At 35.9% G+C, this 23,526-nt stretch overlaps 1 protein-coding gene across 2 annotated transcripts in view; it reads left to right on the forward strand.

Annotated features, from left to right (window-relative positions):
* The window catches only part of TBK1 (TANK binding kinase 1), a 53,019-nt gene that overhangs the window by 15,567 nt on the left and 13,926 nt on the right, over positions 1–23,526 (forward strand). For both annotated transcript variants that reach the window (XM_049883780.1, XM_049883781.1), the window contains 9 exons: positions 838–1,019; positions 6,558–6,718; positions 9,754–9,864; positions 12,398–12,577; positions 14,231–14,427; positions 15,163–15,221; positions 15,648–15,739; positions 18,317–18,418; positions 19,286–19,364. In XM_049883780.1, the coding sequence (XP_049739737.1) occupies positions 838–1,019; positions 6,558–6,718; positions 9,754–9,864; positions 12,398–12,577; positions 14,231–14,427; positions 15,163–15,221; positions 15,648–15,739; positions 18,317–18,418; positions 19,286–19,364 (1,163 nt within the window). The remainder of the gene's footprint in view (positions 1–837; positions 1,020–6,557; positions 6,719–9,753; positions 9,865–12,397; positions 12,578–14,230; positions 14,428–15,162; positions 15,222–15,647; positions 15,740–18,316; positions 18,419–19,285; positions 19,365–23,526) is intronic.

A 23,526-nucleotide genomic window follows, 5' to 3' on the forward strand; every position in this document is an offset into this window, starting at 1 on the left:
AGGCGTTCACCTGATCTAAGAAGCTCACTCCTCACCAGCATCCCTCTCCAGCCCATTGTCCAGTCTAATCCCTGTCTGAAGAGTTGACTTCGGGAATGGTTCCTGTCCTGGGCCAACAGAAAGTCTGGGAGCCATGACCACCGGGGTCCTTCCAGTCTCAGTCAGACCATTAAGTCTGGTCTTTTTATGAGCATTTGGGGTCTGCATCCCACTGCTCTCCTGCTCCCTCAGGGGTTCTCTGTTGTGTTCCCTGTCAGGGCAGTCATCAGTTGTAGCCGGGCACCATCTAGCTCTTCTGGTCTCAGGCTGATGTAGTCTCTGGTTTATGTGGCCCTTTCTGTCTCCTGGGCTTGTAATTTGGCATTACTTTTTTGCTATTTTATGTATTAAGCCCAATTTACTTTTTGTGGAATTTTTTCCCAAGATAAATAAATGTAAAACTGTGGTAGAAGATTGATACCTTTCTAGGGAATCTTTATTATTCTCAACCTTAGGCAGATTGCACACATACATATAACCAAAAGTAATTCAGGAAGAGTCGTACACTTAAGACCATTTTGTTTCATTTTCCTGGCAGTATTTAAGAGAGACTGCACTTGTCTTTAGACTGCATTGATTCTTATTACACCAAAACATCTTATAATTGAAACCTGATACATAAAATGTATGTATCATCTATGACTTCTTTGATTAAAATGATTTTGGCCCAGCTTAGGGAAAAGCTTTATTAACGGACTTGAGACTGAGTGAATTATATGAGTGCATTTGAGACAGGTGCACATACACACATACTTATAGATACCTACATTATAATTTTTTTTTTGTATATTGTTGAAGTGGGTGGAATGAATCATCTCCGAGAGAACGGCATAGTCCACCGTGATATCAAGCCAGGAAATATCATGCGTGTTATAGGGGAAGATGGACAGTCTGTGTATAAACTCACAGACTTTGGTGCAGCTAGAGAATTAGAAGATGATGAGCAGTTTGTTTCTCTGTACGGGACAGAAGAATATTTGGTAAGTCGTTCATCTTTAATAATTTTATTTAAAGAAGCTGGATATATTGCAAATATGTCCGGGTAATTGGTCAACCAATTCATTAGCCATAAAATGCTTTACATAATTTTTACAGTAAAAATTAAATTTTTTACTTTAATGAACATCATGTGTAACAAGGGAATTAGATACGAATTTCTAAGGGCTCTATTTTTTCCTGTTAAAAGCTCTTAAAAATTTTGTAGCACTCCTAAATCCCTTAATTTTATTAATGTTACGAATTTATATTAAAGGAAAACTGTCTCTACACTCAAGGAGTATACTAGCTAGTAAAGGCTCCTGTTCTTTTTGAGTCACAGCAGTTAATGTATTATAAGCTTGTTATAATACAATTTCCTATAGAGTGACATTCATTATAATTCTCGAACAGAAGATTCTATTCAGGGGGGATTTGGTTATTGAAAGACCAAAAAGACCATTGTTAGAAACACACACAAAACATGAAATGCCCCATTCCCAAAGCCAGCTCTTCAGACAGGGATTGGACTGAACAATGGGATAGAAAAAGGTGCTTGTGAAGAATAAGCTTCTTGGATCAAGTAGACACTTGAGACTATGTTGGCATCTCCTGTCTGGAGGGGAGATAAGAAGGCAGAGGAGGTCAAAAGCTGGCGGAATGGAAACAGAAAGAGAGTGGAGGGAAGGAGTGTGCTGTCTCATGAGGGGGAGAGCAGTTAGGAATGTATAGCAAGGTGTATATTAATTTTTGTATGAGGAACTGACTTGATTTGTAAACTCTCACTTAAAGCACAATAAAAATTAAAAAAGCAAAACATGAAATGCCTTAAAAAAAAATCTAACTTGAAATTCTAGAAAGCTCTATGGTTGAAAAGTTTCCAGGTTTACCTCAATGTGTTTGTGTAAAGTTAGGAAATGTTTGGAACACCTAAGAAAGTATCATACTTAAAAGTAAATACATTTAACATGTAATCAGAAATTTTATAATATGTAGCTATTTGTTAATTGCTCATGACTCTGGGTTTTGTTTCAAAAGCCTTAGATTCTATGACTTTTTTTTTTTTTTTTTATTCTGCTGTAATCTTATAATACAAAGGATAAAGTCTGGCTGCATTTATAGTTTCATTCAGATTGTTCCAAGTCTGGCACGAATTGAAGTGTCTTAGAGTGTTTTCCTAACAATATATAATCCAAAATTTGTGGTTATATTTGATGATCTTTTAGATAAGAATATATGGAAAATGGATTTCATTCATTCAACAAATATTTATGGAGTGCCTGCTATGTACCAGGCACTGTTCTAGGCACTGGGACTTCAGTGGTGAACAAGGCACACGTGATTCCTGCTCTTATAAAGCCCACATTTTAGTGGGGAAAGTAGAGAGTTAACAAGTAAATAAATTCAGATAATTTATTTGTTGCAAAGAGAATAAATTAGGTTAATATGATAAAGAGTGACTTACAGGAGAAGATAGCCAGGGAAAGCCTCCCTTAAGACCTAAATTAGCTGACACTTAAATGAAAAAAGAAGTGAGCCATGTAGAGGTTTGAGGGAAGAGTATTACAAGCAGAAGGAACAACAAGTACAATGACAAGAATGACCTTGGAACAGTTCTGCTTTGTTACACAGGGTCGCTGTGAGTTGAAATCGACTTGATGGCACCTAGCAATAACAACATTGTATGCCATGGCAACCCCGTGTGTGCAGAACAGAACTGCTCCTTAGGGTTTTCAAGGCTGTGACCTTTCAGATGCCTCTTAGTCTTTGTATTCAATAGGGCATAAACAGAACTGCTGCCATGATAAAGAGAATCCAAATTCAGTGTCTTAAAAAAAAAAAAAGAACCACCTTGGGAGAAACAAAATGGCAGCTAGACTGAAGTTCAGTGAGTGAAGGGACAGGTGGTAGGAGCTGAAATTGGAGCGTTAAGCAGGGACCAGCCAGATCATACAGGCTAGTGATTTCAACTGTCAGACCAATGCCACCTCTCTATAATAAATATTCTGTCATGTTCCCTTTAGTATCTCAAAATAAAATTCTTAGATAATATAACCAAGCTGCATTAATTAGGAGAATAGCATAATATCTTAACAATAATGTAAAGGAAAATGTAATCAAATAGTAGGTATTTAATATGTAAAAGCTCAAGAACAGCTCCTGCAAAGAACTGTAAAGCAGTTCAGGTGCTTGCTACTTTGAATGCAAACACAGTGATATTTCCAGTAACACCAGCTAATCTCTTTCTGTTTTATTTTCTTTCAAAAATTAGAGCTTTGTTTTTTGCTCAAATTTGAGGTTAGCTTTCATTTGCCACCATTCACTTAGAATCAAATGTCTGTGTTGTCATAAATGGAGCTTACGTGTATATTGTATTAGCGAATCACACATTAAAAGTGAGGTTGTTTTCACTGACATAATTTGCCAAAGCAGTGAACAGTTCTTAGCAAAGTTTCTACCTAAACAAAGTACAGTCTTCCCTTGATTTACAAATATTTGCGTTCTTGGGGAAAAACTTCAAAAAATACCCCCTCTCTGGTCTCTGCCCACTAAGTTCCAGTGGCGCTTCCCAGTTATTATGGTGACCAAAACAAACAACAGCCCTACACCCGACTTTCTGAGGCTGCTCCCACAATACCAACAATTACTTTTCCACATATTCTCTTAGTACCACAGTTTAGCTGTTACCACTAACAGGCCTTTAAATTGGGAACAGCAAAGCATTAAATAAATTAACTCCAAATCCTTGCTGTACTCTAGGCTGAAGTTTAATCTGTTTCCTATCTTAGATTATGCCCGGCCTTGTTTTCAAATGAGATTAACAGTAGGCTGAAGCTCAGCAATCTGGAAATATTCTATATTTGAATGAAAACCTCTCTAATTTTGAAATTCCCAGAAACTAATAATCAGATGTTAAATCTTGTCCCGTTTGTGTGTCCCTAGTCTAAAGAAAAGTCCAACATTCCCCCACCATCGTTAATATAATGGATATCTTTTCAGTAATATTATCCTAAGAACTTCAGAGCAACTGTCTGCTTCTGTTCCTGCTTCACATGCTCTAGTGGCCCAGGCCTGTACTACCAAGCCCTACATAAGCCCACATAGCACATGACAACTGATGCTCAGACATGTCAGACGAGCGTGTGTCAGTTACTCCCTGGATAATAGCTTCCAGCTGTACCACTTAAGCAATAAGTTACTGCTCCTGTTTGAGGAGATCACCCCTTTGTCTCTTCCCAGGTTGGTGACCTCATGTTCCAGAAGATGTCAGGCGTGTCTAGGTACTCTGGGCCTATTTATGGCACCATTTATACACTAAGTACCAGCTGCTAGGTCAAAGGTCTGGCTAGCACTTCTTTCCAAAATAGTTACTTTATGTGCCATGCACCAGAAGTACCAAAACCACTCAGACACTATGTATCTGGTAGGTAGATGTTTGAACACCTACGTCAAACCCCACATCTTACCTTGCATATCTCAACTTCTGATTTCTAATTAAAATGTATTTCTTAAAAGAGTTCTCCCTGCTCCACCCTTACTACCTCCCCCCCCACACCAAAAAAATCCAACGATTATGACCCTTTGGGGTCCGGTTCCTAGACCATGTCATTTAGAAGAACCCTTCTACCAGTGTTACCTGCATTGGTTCCCAGTCCTATGGGCTACAGCCAAATCCCACAATGTCATAAAAGATTGTTTTCGTTTGGGATGATTTGGAATCTACTCTGGTCCAGAGTACACTCTTGCAGCTTTATTTTCCAAGAATCTTAAAGTTGCCACGGCATACTTCTTATATGGGCAGATGTCAGGAGGTTAAGCATGTGTGACTACTGGTTGTCCTCTTCAGGGTTAAATGTCCATCAGAATCTCTGGATCCTTAAGCTCCTAAGACATGCTCTATAGGATTCACCTCTTCTCAGCAACTAGTAAAGTGTCTGTTTTGCTTAAAGATGTGGTTAACATCAGACCAGCGACTTTTCTGCTGCCCATGTCCCCAGGGAACCCAGTCAGGTTAGTCCTCTGAGTTGATTCTAGAGAATTTCATTTTCATCTCAGAGCCCATGTGACTTGCTCGGATAGATTGCATGGAGGGATGAGGGAACAGAATCAAGGTTTGAGGTATGTGCAACTGAATAGATGGTGGTGCTGTTTACTTAGAGGACAGAGATTAGGGGGAAATGACTGGGAAGACCAGGAGTCTATATTTGGACATGTTAAGTTCAAGCTGCCTTTTAGACATTCAGGAGAATAATACGATTTAAAACCCGGAGCTCAGAGCAGGAGATAGTTTTGGAAGTTAAAGTACTTAAATGATATTGAATGTCATGGGCCTGAACGATAGATGAGGAAGTAAAGACAGTGGTAAGTACAGACAGCTGTTTTGAGAAGTTTTGCTGTGGTGGAAAGCAGAGAACTGGAAGGTAGCTGGAGGATGTTGTGGGATCAAGTTGTTGTTGTTAGGTGCCGTAAAGTCAATTCCGATTCATATCAACCCTATGTACCACAGAAGAAAGCACTGCCTGGTCTTGTCCTATCCTCATAATCATTGCTATGTTTCAGCCCGTTGTTGCAGCCACTGTGTCAGTCCATCTTGTTGAGGGTCTTCCTCTTTTTCACTGACCCTCTATTTTACCAAGCATGATGTCCTTCTCCAGGGACTGGTCCCTCCTGATAACATGTCCAAAGTACATGAGACAGAGTCTCATCATCCTTGCTTCTGTGGAGCATTCTGGCTCTACTTCTTCCAAGATAGGTTTGTTTTTTCTTCTGGCAGTCTGTTGTATATTAAGTATTCTTCACCAAGTTAGGGTTTTAAAAATGGAAAATATTAAAGCATGCTTACAAGCTGATAGGAAATGATCTAACAGAGAGGGGAAATTGATGCATAAAATAAAAGGTGTAATTGCAGGAATTGATTCCTGGAATTGGTGAGACTATGTAATGGACTCCATAGCACAAATGGAAAAGCTGGCCTTTGATAGGAACAGTTCTGTTGTAACTGGAAAGTAAGCCTGTACTATAAGTACAGATGTAGGTAGGTTGGTATTTGGTAAAGGGCATAAGGGAGAGTTGATCTCTGATTGCTTCCATTTCCAGGTCAAAGTATGAAGTGAGGTCAGAATTGGGACTCAAAGGAAGTGGTGTTGGAGGACCAAGGAGAGAGAGAGATGGGAAATACAGTCTTTTCAGAATGGGAAAGTAAAATTATTAGGAAAACATGATAGAATTTCTAGGCATTATAGGGTCGCTATGAGTGGGAATCGACTCGACGGCAGTGGGTTTGGTTTTTTTTTTTTTTTTTACTGGGTACTCAGAAAACCTGGTGGTATAGTGGTTAAGAGTTTGGCTGTTAACCGAAAGGTTGGCAGTTCATATCCACCAGGCACTCCTATGGAAACTCTGTTCTGTCCTATAGGGTCGCTGTAAGTTGGAATTAACTCAGTGGCAGTGGGTTTGGTTTTTTGGTTTTATTGAGTACTTAGTGTAATGTATTACGAGAGGTCACAACTTAATTTTTTTTAATCTTTTTTTTTCCTTTTTAGCATCCTGATATGTATGAAAGAGCAGTGTTAAGAAAAGATCACCAGAAGAAATACGGAGCAACAGTTGATCTTTGGAGCATTGGGGTAACATTTTACCATGCAGCTACTGGATCACTGCCATTTAGACCATTTGAAGGGCCTCGTAGGAATAAGGAAGTGATGTAAGTCGTTTCTCCATCTAAAATTAGGAATAATTTTTAAAATGTATCTCTTATTTTTTTAATCATACATTAGAGGTGTGTGCTAATGAAAATCAATTTTGTGATTATTTCTGATATTTTAAGCTTTTTAATATGAATGCAGCCTTATGAAAGAGTGTAAGCATAATTTTCCATATTGTGTTTAAATGTCTTATATACGAAGTGTAAATGGCATCTAGTATTTGACTGACTATATTTTCTTGGATTTTTTTTTTTTATGTGTTTCTTGTCCTAGAGTCTTTGATCCATTATTAAAAATATACAGCTTTCTGGGTTTTATTTCATCATACTGCTTGTTTATTTATTTCACTTTGTGCATTTATCAGGATTTTCCCTTCATAAAACTGAAAAAAATAACACAACTCTATGAAGTACTAGAACCACCACCAGATCTAAAAGAAATACAATCCTTACCCTGAACTCATCTGATTTCTTTTACCATTCAAAAAAGAAAAAACTCTTGGCAGTAGTAGTAAATATTTTTTTCTAGTGTTGCAGGTTCAGGCCAGAGACTAAATGCATCTCACTAGTACAGTATAAGTTTATGTACTGCCATAATAATTAGGATAATTACTGTGTATAAAATCACTTATTGTAAACCAAATAATGAAGGAAAAGAGGGATGGATTTTTAGATGAGAACTTTTTTTTAGATGAGAAAATACGTCCACACCATATTTTTTATTTTAAAAGAAATTAGTAAATGATCTTACTTCGTGAGAAACAGCCAGACCACCTAAGCATAAAACAGTGAGGTTACAGATGTTGTTTAGTGAATGGTTTGTCACAGTAACTCACTGACAGTCTAACCTGCCCAACCATTCTTTTAGGCCTTAGCAATTCTCTTAGACCTTTATATACTTGACTCTGCCCTTTATAAGCAACCATGACTTAAAGTAATAAGCACAACTAAAAATTACAGTTCTACTTAATCTCATCTCAGAAAATTGAGGGAGAAGTATATTTTTTCCTTTTGCTGGTTTGAGGAAATAAAGTTCAGATGGTATGATGACTGCTGTGAAAACCTGGGTATCTATAAATGTTTTACAACAAAGGCAGTGTATTCATGGGAAGAAGACATCAATTAAGTGTACTGATGATGTTGGTATAGCATCTTCTTGAGCCTGCTTTATATAGCAGTGCCCTTTTCATAAACTCTCTTCATTAACCAAGATGGAGAGTCAATTTGTGCTTTTCTCAATAAAAAATTGTACCTGGGTGGCCCAAATGGTTAAGCACTCAACTTTTAGCCTAAAGATTGGTGGTTCCAACTCACCGGGGGCTTCTCAGAAGACAGGCCTGGCCATCTGCTTCTGAAGAGCTACAGCCTTGAAAACTCTGTGGAGCAGTTCTACTCTGCACACGTGGGGTTGCCATGAGTCAGTATCTACTTAGCAGTAATTAACATCAACAGCAAAGCAGTTAATCATGCTTTTATCTGAAGAGGTGTGTTTTAAAGCAATATCAGTGCTGTTTATAGTCCTAAAATTGGATTAAATAAGAGTGCGATGCTCCTTAATAAAGACTCATAAACAACTAGGGTCACTTGATCATTTTGGTTAACCACCATGTGAACAGAGATAACATTAGAAGAATTTATTTCTTTTTTTGTACGGAGTCAACTTTTTCTGAATATTGATGCTAATAAATATTCAGAGGTACTTGAAGTAGTAATAATGACTATTTTACTTTACTAATAAACTTTGCATTTATTGCACATTGTAGCAATATTGATCCTTCAGCTTCTCATTGGCATGTTATGGATGTGTTTGTATGTGGATCTTATCAAAATTAGTTAAGACTGTTTAAAGAATTGTTAAGCATTCCCTTATGAATTCTGCCAAATTTTATTCTTTTCCCTACTTCCCTTACATCAGTCTCACCTATTACTCCACACTCAGACCCTTTTCATGTGAACGCACCTTCTTCTCTTGTGGTGGAATGTATATAACAGGAAGTTGCCATTTCAGCCATTTTTATGTGTACAGGTCACTGACATCATTCACGTTCACCATGTTGTTCGGCTATCACCGCTCATGCAGCTTATTTTTCATTAGTTTTCTCCTTCTCCAAACACCTCGCAAGTGAGAAATCCTGGCTGCCTGTTCTGGATGGAGGTTGCAGCAAACAGGTCCAAATCAGTTATACTGGTTTGTTCTACTTTTTAAAAAAAATAGGTCAGTGTGCTCAGAACACATTTATTCAGACATTAAATACAGATATTCGCTCAGAAATAGCATTTATAAGCATAGGTGAGATTCTCCTTTATTGTTTTACATACTTTAATGTGTGAAGTTTTCTCTCCTACTTTTAAGCCTTGTTTAGGAAAGTGCTAAAATCTAAAGGACTGCTGTCATTGAACTTTACATCATTATAGTGCTCTTCTCCTCTTCCGTGCACCTCTACCTTCAGTTCATCTTTGTTTTCATCACCTTCATCAGGAATCAAGTTAAATTTGGCTCATAATTTTGGTGTACGCATTTATTTCTACACGTGTATGTATTTTTTCAGTGTGCGAGGAAAATCTTCCTGCGTCTGTGCTATGTAATTTTTAAAAAAATACTAATGTTCATTCCGCAGTAATTTCATAGTCCTGTTGACTGTGCCTTTGGGTAACATTGGTAAGAGAAATTAGATGCTTTTTTTTTCATGGTCAAGAGACATGCTGTGACATAACTTTTTTTGTGTTTGCTCGATCTTTTCAGATGGAGAAATTAATATTTTTGTTGTGAACATCAAGATGCCGTTATATGGCACTCTGAGAGCCCAAATGAAAATTAATTATGGCGTATGTAAAATATTCATACAGCCGCTATTCTACTTCAGTCAGTCAGATTCAGAGTATTTTGATTGTTTTATGGATCCTGTGAGCTTCAGTCAGAAAGTTTCGTCTAGTAGATAATTGTAGGTGCCATTGAGGAAATACTTTTACAAAGCCCATTAATAGGCCGTGCAATAGTGAACTGCTTGTCTTATCCTACTGTTATTCCTCCAAAGGTATAAAATAATTACTGGAAAGCCTTCTGGTGCAATATCTGGAGTGCAGAAAGCAGAAAATGGACCAATTGACTGGAGTGGAGACATGCCTGTCTCTTGTAGTCTTTCTAGGTAAGTGCAATGTAGCTAATTCTCTTTTGCACTTTGATGTTTAAAACCTTTGTTGACTAAAATCACAAATATTCAAATTCTTAAAGTATAGGGTTTTTCAGTTTTTTTTTTTAATAGATATTATTAAAGCATGTGCTCTGAGTGATTTTTGCCTTTATGGTGATGTAAAGATTTATTGTACTCTGTATAAATAATTTCACCAGACCTCTTTTATGACAAAATGAGATTGCTAGCATTTGGTCTTAGAATTTCTGCCTAATGTGGAGATCCAGCTCAGGACTTTGGTATCTTTTATACTGACCTCTAAATTGAACACAAATGGTAATATAAATATGAGTAAATTTCTCAATGAAAGTTCTAAAAAACACTCGAGAAATTTAATATTATCTTCATTTTTTAAAAGCATTCAAATTATTCAAAAGGTGAGAATAACAGTTTTCTCTCACTTTTTCTAGCATTTCAGATGTTCATATGGATCTTTGTTAATTTAGCAGGCAGAACTGGAATAAATTATATTATCAGATCAAAGTTTTGTTGTCATCCAGAAAGAATTAAGGTAAAATATATGAAAAGTAAAGAGTAAATTATTTTAGATTTCCTTCTGGAAATGAAGCTAAGACACTTGTCAACATTCAGAATTTGTGATTCCTGAATTAACTTCGATTCTTCCTGAGCGTGGTACTTCTGCAATCATAAGTGTTAAACACACACCTATGATAAATTGTGAGTGCTTTTTGTATGACTGTGAATATCTAAATAAATAAATACCGAAAATAAACTTAGATATCACTTATTGTTGTATATATTGGGCTTTGTGAATGTTTGTTTAAACCAAGAGTTCCACTGCTAAAATAATTTGAAAACCACTGTTCTTACAATATAGTTTTTTGTTGTTGTTTTTTTAAAAAAAAAGTTTCCAAATGAAATTGCGCCACACAACTAGAATTACCAAAAGAAATTCATTACGTTGGAGAACAGAAATTTAACATTATAGTAGTTACTTGTGCTAAATTTTGATTTAGGAACTACTCATCTTTGAGATCTTGGTCAAAATTGATGAAATTTAAAGATCTAGAGAAATTAACACTTGCTGTTTTATAATTATATTGCTGAAAATCAAAATGAATAATTTCACAATCTGAACTACAGAGTGCATATTTCTGGAAGGTAACAGGCCTTATCTCTCTAATCAATCTTAGGACATCAAGTTATAAATTCTTTGATAAAAATTGCTTAGCTACCGGAAAATATAGTATGTGACAATTTTTTTAAGATAGTAAGGACTTTAAGTACTACAAATCAGCAGTGATAACAGCTACCAAAAATGTTATGGCTACAAAAAAAGATAACAATCCTCTTTCTTATATTTGTTAGTCAAGAGGATAGCAAATCTAATTCAACTGGTTTAAGTGAAAAAGGAAATAGGTTAAATTTAAAGTTCATAGCTCACCTGACTCCTAGGACTCAGACTGTGTCATCAAGACTCGATTTCTTTCTGCTGTTCAGATTTGGTTTTCTTTAATTTCTCTTCACACTAAGTCAGGCTCTCTCCTGGCAGTCACAGGATAGCTGCTGCCATTCCTAGACTGAGATTCTCACTGCTTTGAAAGTCCAGTGGGAAGAAAGACTTTCCCAATAATTTTGGTAAATATTTCTGCGTTGGTTCTCAGTGGACTAACTTACACTGCCACCCACCACCTCAAATTAATCATAATAACCTTGGGCTGTCAGGCTCATCCTTAGACAGGGACGTAGAGAGTGGGGAGGTGTGGATTTTCTTACCAACAGGAGGGAGAATGGGTACCTGTTAGGTGAAACTAAAAAGTGCCCACTACATACTTTAGTAAGTTTAGTAACAGTTAACAGACAAGGAATTATTTCCAGTGTCTTGTCACATAGTCAAATGTATATTTTTAAGACTGTTTCATGTCCGTAACTGGGAGTGTATTTGAGCATGCTTTATAATCTGGTGAAAGCATGAGAAAAAATAAAGTCTTCCATTCATTTTTTAAAAATATGCAAGCTTATTAGTCAAAAATTATTCCTTGTTGAATTGGCACCAGTTGATTGCTAGATTACTATTTTAATTTTACTTTCTAAAGTAATACATTAAAAAAGGCATATAAAGTCAACATATAAAATTAGACATTGGAGAGCCATATTAAAAGGACATTACATCCCCTTTTATGCTGGAAATCAAACTGTGATTTCTTACTCTTATGATCACATGATTCTTATCAACTGATTTTACCCAGATAAAATCACATTATAATGTGTATGAAAAATAAAGAAACTCAGGAGGGAGAAAATCAGTAAAAGATAACACAAAAATGCTGTAACCCCTGATTCATTGGAAAGTAATGTTAAATGAAGGTTACCTGGCTTTCTGAAAAGTTGGCAGATCTTTAAAATTTTTGACTGATCTAATTTAATTATAGTAATAGCAGTTCCTTTGATTTGTTGGTGAATATTTTGAACCTAAACAAAATATTATATGTTCACTCTTTAGTAACTTTTTTCAATACTATTTTAGGGGTCTGCAAGTTCTACTTACCCCTGTTCTTGCAAACATCCTTGAGGCAGATCAGGAAAAGTGTTGGGGTTTTGATCAGTTTTTTGCAGAAACTAGTGATATACTTCACCGAGTGATAATTCATGTTTTTTCGCTACAACAAATGACAGCTCATAAGATTTATATTCATAGCTATAATACGTAAGTACCTTTTTATTTTCTTCTTATATCAAAATGTCATGTTATATAATAAATGTCTTGAAAAATTAGGGGAGGAAATTTAGAAGACATCTCAGCTTTACCAGAGGCAACCATTTCCCACTTAGGAAATAATGTTTTTGTGCTTAGTATATTGCTTTTCACTTATCTTTGACATAAAGGGATTAATGGTCTAATTTTTTTTAATTCACAGTTAAATTAGTTTATTCTTAAACTGAAAGTTATATAATAATACTTTTGTTTCTGTACTGTATGTCAAATTACATCATTATATAACCACAAATAGCATCTGCTAATAAATGGACTGGTTTTATTAAGAGTACTATTGTGTCATTTAAAAAATATTAAAGCCTAAGTCTTAGAGTTAGTATAGTTTTTATGTATACATATGCCATAAAGCACCTAGTGGGTACTAGATACATGTGGAATTGTTTTACATAAAACATTGATTTACATAAAAGCGTATTACACCGCAAACCTACCCAGAGAACTAAATATACACACACAGACACACACACACACGTATGTAATGTAAAACTGGGGAAATCTGAATAAGATAGGTGGGTTGTATAGATGTCAGTATTCTGGTAATGGTGTTGTACTATAGTTATACACGATGTTATTGTTGGGGGAAACTGGGTAAAGGGTATATGGTATTTCTATATTATTTCTTAAAGCTGCATATGAAACTACAGTAGTCTTAAAATGGTAACAAAAAAGAGAAAAAATGACACCCATTCTCTATGCCATAATTTCTGTTTTGACGGGATTCGAATAGTAGTTCTGATGTTTCATAAAACTCATTAAAAGGGACTTTTGATGGTTCTTTATTAAGGAATAAAATCAATTAGATAAAATAATATATAAAATGTTGTTCTGTTTTATTTTGGTACTTAATAGGCCTGAATAAGTACTCATCGTAATTAGGTGTTAGTCATTGTTGTTATTTTAAAAGCATACTTGAACATAAAAAGCCTACTCAGGCCTGATCCAAATCACAACAGAGGCTTGTAGCAGACCAGCCTTTTTGTTAGATGTCATTACTGCCCAAACATTTCTTTGATTTCATAGATACATTTAGGGAAATCTGCCTTTTCCCCCAGAACATCATTTTGAAAATTTCTCTTCTTATTAATTTATTTAATAAACATAGTAACGTTCCTAGTACTGGTCTCGGTTCTTCACGTATTTGTTACCAGATCCTCACAATTCTGTGAGGGAGGTACTACTGTTATTCCCTCTGAGGCAACTTGACACAGAGGGGTTGAGAAATTGAAGGTAATAGAGCAAGTAAGTGCAAGGGCTGGGATTTAAACCCAGTAGTCTGACTCCAGCGTCAGTGCTCTTAGCTTCTCTGCTATGTAGACTCCCCATTATTAAATATTAAGAATATATTGCACAGAGCCACACATGAAAAATATTTTAGAATTGGTTGCTCTGTAGACAACATATGGAATATTCAGATTAATATACTTTACAGTGTCCAATTAACAAAGCAGTATATATATGGACTGAACGCAATCTTGGAAACACACCTCTAAATAAATATAGCACTCATTTTAAAAAAAGGGAAGAGGCTTTTAACCTCTCATTTTATTCCCAATTTTGTTGTCCCTTTGGATTTTTCCCACATAGTGCTACTGTATTTCATGAACTGGTATATAAACAAACCAAAATTATTTCTTCAAATCAAGAACTTATCTATGAAGGACGACGCTTAGTTCTAGAACCTGGAAGGCTGGCACAGCATTTCCCTAACACTTCTGAGGAAAATCCTATCTTTGTGGTAAGCCCGGAACCTCTGAGCACCATAGGATTAATATATGAAAAAAGTAAGTTGAGATTTTTCTTGTTGTTGGTCCTACTACCCAATAAATAATAACCCTATGATTATAAAAAGGTTTGTGATTTTCATAAAGATGATTGATTATGACAGTGTAGACCTTTCATAAGTATTAAAATTTTGTAAACTAGTTGAAAGAGTAGTAGTAAAATTTAAAAGGCTCATAGCCGCATAATTTGGCTTCAGGTATTTTATAAAATGATAGTTTGTTATTGTGTGTTTTACTGTAGAGTCTGCTTTTTGTACTTTGCTAACAATCAGGATAACATTTTTTTACTTCATAAATTTCAGCAAGTACTTATTGTGTGCCCAATATGTATAGGACACTGTGCCAGGCTTTGGAGTCTTAATAACAATCAGATCTGCATTTTTAGAATCTTTTAAATTAACAGTTCTACTGAGGAAAAAATAAATTACTCAGATTTTTAAATTTCTATTTGGATCATCAGGATTTGATTTAAAGAGAAATGTTGATCTCATGTTAGAATTTATTTAAGAAAGATTAAACTCCCATTTAGAAATATTAGAGGTAATTTGTTAAGGAATAAACGCTGTTGTCTCTAGTGGTCTTTTTATCCAGAAAAATACATTAGTGAGTTTTTCCACTAACATTTAACTTAAAATTCTGTTTGCTATATAAAGGACAAAGTTAATTTATTAAAAATTCTTTATTTCTCATTTTAACTATTTAATTTCTTATTTCACGTTTTATTTCGTATTTCAGTTTCTCTTCCTAAAGTGCACCCACGTTATGATTTAGATGGGGATGCTAGCATGGCTAAGGTTAGTATTTAACTGGATTACTTTGTAAAAATCTGAACTAAAATTATCCCATCAATAGTGGAAGCAATATAAAGTATCTTGTCTTTATATATGCCTATATGACACTTTTTTTTTTTTATATGACACAGGAAATTATTCATTTAAATTGTTGTCGTTTCTCTTAGTTATTTCATGTTTTTCTTTACTTTCTTGCCTTTCTTGAACTTGTTACACAAAAAATTCTATCGAGACAATGTGTGTTCAGTTAATATAAGGATAAAACATTTATTTCAGCTGTATCTGTCCGTAACTTTTAGAAATCACTACTTTATAACGGTTTTAATTAACCTGACAGGAATGCATAAACTTGAATTTTTGTGTAAAAGTTTTTCTTACACCTATACCACATTTAGCCCCAAATACTGACATTTGGTATTTCTTCTCTAGGCAATAACAGGGGTTGTGTGTTACACCTGTAGAATCTCCAGCACCCTACTGCTTTACCAGGAATTAATGCGAAAGGGAGTTCGGTGGTTGATGTAAGTAATAGATTGAAAATTGGTCTTCACGTAAAACCAGAAAAACCAAGCCCATTGCTGTCAAGTTGATTCCAACTCATAGTGACCCCATAGGACAGAGTAGAATTGCCCCTTAGGGTTTCCAAGGCTGTAATCTTTACAGAAGCAGACTGCCACAACTTTCTCCTGAGGAGCAGCTGATGGGTTCCAGCCGCCAACCTTTCGGTTAGCAGCCAAGCACTTTAACCACTGCGCCACCAGGGATCCTTTGATCTTCACATGGACCTCACTAAATAACTGATAATCACTCCATCCCTGACACTTTACCTCTTCAGACTAGGATCAGATGTTTGATTTTTGTTAGTATACATTTGTTTTACCTTTAGTTTGCATAACATTTTAGCAGCTCTTTTTTCATTTTGATTCCCTTAGTAACCTTGTGAAACAGGACAAATAGCATCTAAATTTAAAAACTTACACTACACTGTACAATGTGGTGGCACATGAGTTCCTTTTTCAAGGACCTCAATGTGGTTGTCATTTCTCTTGTCTTGGAATGCTTTGGCATTGTGGTCATCCGTTACAATCTGTACTTCTTTCTAGGGTTTAAGTTCTCAAAATCCTCTTCCATTTCTTATCTTTTCCCCGAATGAAGTACACATCTTTTTTTTTTTTTTTAAGTGTTATTGAAATATAATTTATATACCATACAATTCACCCATTGAAATTCACACCGGAAGAAAAGCGGTTTTTTGTGTGTTCACAGAGTTGTGCAACATCACCTCTATCTGATTTTAGGAAATTTGTCATCACCCTGAAAAATCCCGTACCCATTAGCACTCATTCCCTCCCAAACCCCACTTCCCCCATGCCTATCCAGCCTTAAAAAACCAAACCCACTGCCGTTGAGTCAATTCCGACTCATAGCGACCCTATAGGACAGAGTAGATCTGCCTCGTAGAGTTTCCAAGGAGCACCTGGCGGATTCGAACTATTGACCTTTTGGTTAGCAGCTGTGGCACTTAGCCACTACGCCACCAGGGTTTCCCGTCCAGCCTTAGGCAGCCATTAATCTAGTTTCTGCCTCTAGATTTGCCTATTCTGGATGTTTTATATAGATTGGATCATGCACTCAGCGAATCATACACATGTAATTGAATATGAGTACACAGTGACATTAACGAGCAATTTAAAAGGCAGTTTTTTACTAAATCACTTAATATAGTTATTCTGGGTCAGAATATAAATCGTCTAGCAGAGTAGTCTCTCTCTGAAAGAGACTCTAAGAAATATTTTGTGGATGAGTATGATTTTGCCTTTTTTTCCTTCATGACTTATAGACATCATCTTTCCGTTTGATGAAAGTGGAGAATAAATGAGTCTCTTTTGAGAGTCATGTCCCCATTTCCACACAACATCACTTGAAGCTTTTGAATTTTGTACACACATAGTGATGGCCTTGTGGCTCAGAGGTGCTAACACGTGTTCTCTGAGCTCACCTCACTGGGTGTTAATGCTTGTGACAGAGTATGTATACCACCTCACACCTGTCCTTTCTTGCAAAAGCATATGTGAAGCATTTCATGATTCTTGCTCTTCTGCTGCTGCTTCTAGGAAGAGAAAAGAGTAAGGCTTGTTTTGTTTGTTTGTAAGCATGTATTTTCCTATTTCCGTTAAGAAGCTTCCTTATTTTTAGTAAACAGTTCCTGGAAAAAGAAAAGTATTAGCTATATTTTCATAGTATCGTTACTAACAGCTTCCATTTTCTTTTGCGCTTATTACCTACTCCAGTCTGATCCATGAAATTTTTATTCTTTTTATAATAAGTCATGAGAAAAGTAAGCTTTTAGTGTATATCAGGGTTGTAGACTTCATAAGTATTCTTCTTTGTTTTTACAACCTTTAAAAATGTAAATACCAGTTTTAGCTCATGGACCATTCAAAAACTGTCCTCACCCCTGTTTGTTGACCCCTGATGCAGACCAAAAACCCTTCAACTATATAGTATATAATATGCCATCCAGCTTCTTTAGAGATCACTTTCCAAAAAAAAAACCAAATTCATTGTTGAGTCAGTTCCAACTCATAGCGACCCTATAGAGCAGAGTAGAACTGCCCCATAGAGTTTCCAAGGAACGGCTGGTGGATTCGAACTGCTGACCTTTTGGTTAGCAGCTGAATGCTTAACCACTGTGCCACCAGGGCTCCTTAGAGATCACATGAGTTGGTTTAAAATATAACTCTGACAGCAATTTACTCTGAGTAGTGAAGATTAATTCTAGTGGTATGAAATGTAATGCTATACAACTTAATTGCATAATTGTTAGTTTTTTCCTTAATACATTTTTAATGCCTTCAATTTCTAAATTGTGAACCTAATAAATAGTAATGGTTTGTGAAAACATAAGTGCTCCAGATATGTATAAGGGCCACAGAAATGTTTTTAATAACCGTATCCCAAAAAGTGTGAATTGCCTTTCATAATATATCAAGAATATTACTATGAAATGTATTTGGACAGTATAGCAGTGTACTTAGTGATAGAAAAAAGAAAAATAATTATCTAGGTAAACTAATGGGAATAATATTATTTTTTAGTGAAATAATTAAAGATGACTATAATGACGCTGTTCATAAAAAGACAGAAGTCGTGATCACATTGGAATTCTGCATCAGAAATATTGAAAAAACTGTAAAAGTGTGAGTAGATTACTTCTTTACTTACAGTGGTTAAAATATTAACTACTGTTCCATTTCCATTTAATTTAGTTATCCTTGGCATAATATAGCATGCTTATGCAAGTGTCTTAAATTATAAGATCAATTATCATTTATAATATTTAGAATGAGGAGCAGCCTTAGCAGTTGCTTCATCACAAAGGCAAAAATATCATTTCTTCATAAGAAATGAATACCATATCTTTGGTGACTTCCTCCCCACCCCCATTTGAGAAGGAAAAGGTAATCTGCAATAGAAACATCTTATTTTACCTTTCAAAGCAGAAACTGTGAACAGGAAAATATAAAACCTGTAATCAACAAAGGAAGTAGAGGGAGCTATTCCAAAATTGCCTTTTGGTGGTATTTTTAGAATTTTAGGAGTTACCTTTAGTTTACTCTCACTTAGTAATCTCATCCCTCAGGATGTCTTGAAACAGTGATATTGTAAACTTCCCTCCTCGTAGGCTATATTACTTGCACTACAGAGGAAATATGATAAATGAGACCAGTATTTGCTATTGGACTCCACTAATGCTGAAATCTAGTATTTGGCTCTTGCCCTGGCACGTGACTATTGGAAATTAATTTGCCTTTTCCGTGTTATCCCATAATTGGCAAATTTATAAGTAGAGGAATATAAAACTCCCCCTTTAGAAAGTCTTCGAGATTTTTTGGAATCTACTGGCTTATAGGCTTTGCATCAATTTTTTCTTCCTAAATGGCTATGATAATAAAGACTTTAATTGGTAAAATACCTTTTAAAACCTATGTATTCATGATACTCATTTAAGTTTTTATTGACATGTTTTTCTTATTTAACTTAAAATTGACTTATTTTTCATACAGATATGAGAAGTTGATGCAGATCAACTTAGAAGCAGCAGAGCTAGGTGAAATCTCAGATATACACACCAAATTGTTGAGAGTAAGTATTTACAACATTACGACAGTCATAGGCTCCTAAACTAACCCTTTGCTGGCCAGATTAGCTCTAAGCTATCCTACAGAGATGATGTATCTAAGCTCGCCAGAGAAAAAGTAGCCTTTTCCCACCTTTAGGAACTTCTTGCAATACTTAAATACCCTTACAGCCATAAAATTCTTTATAACATTTCTGAATGCCTGTCGTACTTTAAACTCTTTCTCTGTATTTTCTTAAATCCATAATGCTCTTGTGTTTCTGCTTAATTTATTTAGTTATCCTTGGCATAGTATAGCATGTTACGTGTTTGTTTTAAATGTGGCAATTTAAGCAAGTTCGTTAAGTGTCCTGTAACCCGCAAAGTGCTTAAATTTGTTTAGAAATAGAAACAAGTCAGGGAATCATCAGATCTTTTCTAAAAAACAAGTAAGGAAGAAAGATACGGGTTCCTCAAGGCAGTGAATCATTTTTATAACTAGGAAAAGAATTCAGGACTAAGTCTCTACTCTGCTGAAAAATACAATAGATTTTCAGGTAGTCTGAGGATCAGTTGCTAAAATGTAACGTAATACACAGAATTATGTATTGTGAGAGCTGATTACTAATCCCACCTCTGACCCTACTTACCTAGCTGACCCTGGCTGGCTCCTTAAGTGACGAATTTAATTCTTTATATTCTTTGTTTTTCTTTCTTTTTTTTTTTTTTTTTCTCTAAAATGGGCAGTTTCTTATCCTGCCATCTGGCAGGTGGTGATACAAATTAAAGTGCTATATTTAGGCAAGCTTTTAGTATTGAAGTATTCTTTCATACAATAGATGTTAAATTAAAAGTGAAAAAGACTATAATATTCCTTTCTTCCCCTGTTCCAACTTAAATTGATTTTTAATTGTTTCTTTTCCTCAAAGTTAGATCTCTATAATAGTGTTTTTCTTACAAGTCATGAGCAACTAGTAGGTTTTGACATTTAGTTCCTTGCAATCAGCAATTTTATAAAAACAGAATAGACTAGAAATAGAAAGTGCCAGAATGTATTACATGTAATAAGGAACTTACCGTTTCATGAAACTTTTATGAAGTTACATATATACCTTTAAATGGTAACTGGATTAAAATAGGAACTGAATTTCTTACTATGGATCATGATCAATAAATTTGACAAACACCTTTATAGGATAAAGCTATTAAAGTCAGAGAAATAAGAAATAGTCTTCTCTAATATATGTCTGTGTGTAATTTTTTTTTTTTGTAAATACAGGCAGCCATGGTTTGTAACTGTTTGGTATTCTTTCTCTGCTTTTGTCTTAGACTTAATCTAGTAGCTCCTAAGCCTAACAAACACTTGTTTCCAGTGCTGGCCTCACCTGAGCACTTTGAATTAAAATTGTTTACCTTGGGGAGCCCGAAGTGTTTCTCAACTTAGTTTAATGACATTTTTGTGAGACTTAGATTTCTTACAAAAATTGAAATGTGGAGTGATTAAATAGAATAAAATCACAGTCATGTAAATTGAGAGTTTCTGACCAGATCAGTTATTTTTCACTAGATTTCATTGTTTTTCCTCATAACATGTTGAGTTGTTGTGACTTTTCCTGTTGAAGACCTCAAATTTTTTTTCTACTGCAAAAGTAAAATGGATAAGTAGATAAAATATCAAATATGCCTACCACCTAAAAAATTGCTCTTAAAGTTTTGTTCAGTGCCCTACAGCGATAGTTCTTAGAGTGGTCCCTGGACCAGCAGTGTCAGCTTCACATGGGACCTGAACAGAAATACAAATTATTGAACCCCACCCCAGAACTGCTGATTCAGACACTTCGGGGGTGGATCCCAGCAATCAAATTTTAACAAATTCTCCAGATGATTCTGATGCTGCTAAAATTTTGAGAACCACTGTTTTACAATCTTCTCCTTTTATACATGTTATATAATTGTTTATAAAGTATGACTATATACATGGACCTTACCAGATGGAATACACAGGGATCGAATCGACTACTTCTGTAAAAGAGATGATGGAAAAGTTCAATACCGTCAGTCAGAACAAGGCCAGGGGCTGACTTTGGAACAGACCATCATCTGCTCATATGTAAGTTGAAGAAAATTAGAACAAGTCCACGAGAGCCAAACTACAACCTTGAGTATATCCCACCTGAATTTAGAGACCATCTCAAGGATAGATTTGATTCAGTGAACACTAATGACCAAAAACCAGACAAGTTGTGGAATGACATCAAGGATATCATACATGAAGAAAACAAAAGGTCATTAGAAAGACAGAAAGAAAGAAAAGACCAAAATGAATGTCGAAAGACACTCTGAAAGGTGCTTTTGAACGTAGAGTAGCTAAAGCGAAAGGAAGAAATGATGAAGTAAAAGCTGAACAGAAGATTTCAAAGGGCAGTTCAAGAAGCAAAGTAAAGTATCATAATGAAATATGCAGAGACCTAGAGTTAGCAAACCAAAAGGGAAGAACATGCTCGGCATTTCTCAAACTGAAAGAACTGAAGAAAAACTTCAAGCCTCAAGTTACAATATTGACGGATTCTGTGGGGAAGATATTGAGTGACAGAGGAACCATCAAAAGAAGACGGAGGGAATACAGTCACTGTACCAAAAAGAATTGGTTGACACTACTATAAAAACTCGTGAAAAAGTTTACACACAAAAAGAATTTTCGTTGGTTACAAGGGAAGGGAGGTTTAGGGATGGAAAAACACTAAATAGGCAGTAGATAAGTGGTAACTTTGGTGAACGGTGAGACAGTATACAGTACTGGGGAAGCCAGCACAACTTGTATAAGGCAAGGTCATGGAAGCTCCATAGATACATCCAAACTCCCTGAGGGACCAGATTACTGGGCTGAGGGCTGTGGGGACCATGGTCTCGAGGAACATCTAGCTCAATTGGCGTAACATAGTTTATAAAGAAAACATTTCATATTCTACTTTGGTGAGTAGCACTGGGGTCTTAAAAGCCTGTGAGCGGCCATCTAAAATACTCCACTGGCCTCACCCCATCTGAAGCAAGGGAGAATAAAGAAAACTAAAGATGCAAGGGAAAGATTAGTCCAAAGGACTAATGGACCACAACTACCACAGCCTCCACCAGACTGAGTACAACTAGATGGTGCCCAGTTACTACCACTGACTGCTCTGACAGGGATCACAACAGAGCTGGAGTAAAATATAGAACAAAATTCTAACTCACAAAAAAAGACCAGACTGGCTGGTTTGACAGAGACTGGAGAAACCCTGAGAGTATCGCCCCTGGTCACCCTTTTAGCTTAGTAATAGAGTCACTCCTGAGGCTCACCTTTCAATTAGACAGACCAGTAAAACAAAATAAGACTAAAGGAGCACACCAGCCCAGGGGCAAGGACTAGAAGGCAGAAACCCAGAGTCGGGAAGAGAGAGTCTTGACATGTCATGGGGTTAACAACCAATGTCATAAAACAATATGTACTGACTGTTTAATTGAGAAGCCAGTTTTTTCTGTAAACCTTCATCTAAAGTATTTAAAAAAAAAAATCGGTCAACATTCAGTCATTTCAGGAGATAGCATATGATCAGAAACTGATGGTATTGAAGGAGGAAGTCCCAAGCTGCGCTGAAGGGTATGACAAAAAACAAGCCTTCAGGAATTAATGGAATACCGATAGAGATGTTTCAACAAATGGATGCAGCACTGGAGGTGCTCACTGTTCTATGCCAAGAAATTTGAAAGATAGTTACCTGGCCAGTCGAGTGGAAGAGATCCATATTTGTACCCATTCCAAAGAAAGGTGATCCAACAGAGTGTGGAAATTATCAACCAATACCATTAATATCACATGCAAGTAAAATTTTGCTGAAGATCATTCAAAAGCAGTTGCAGCAATACCTCGACAGGGAACTGCCAGAAATTCAAGCCAGATTCAGAAGAGGACATAGAACAAGGGGTATCACTGCTGATGTTAGATGGATCTTGGTTGAAAGCAGAGAATACCAGAAAGGTGTTTACCTGTGTTTTATTGACTGTGCAAAGGCATTCAACTATGTGGATCATAACAAATTATGGATAACATTGAGAAGAATAGAAATTCCAGAACATTTAATTGTGCTCATGAAGAACCTGTACATAGACCAAGAGGCAGTCGTTGGAACAGAACAAGGGGATATTGCATGG

The sequence above is a fragment of the Elephas maximus genome, chromosome 4, assembly GCF_024166365.1.
Source record: "Elephas maximus indicus isolate mEleMax1 chromosome 4, mEleMax1 primary haplotype, whole genome shotgun sequence".
Taxonomy (NCBI): domain Eukaryota; kingdom Metazoa; phylum Chordata; class Mammalia; order Proboscidea; family Elephantidae; genus Elephas; species Elephas maximus.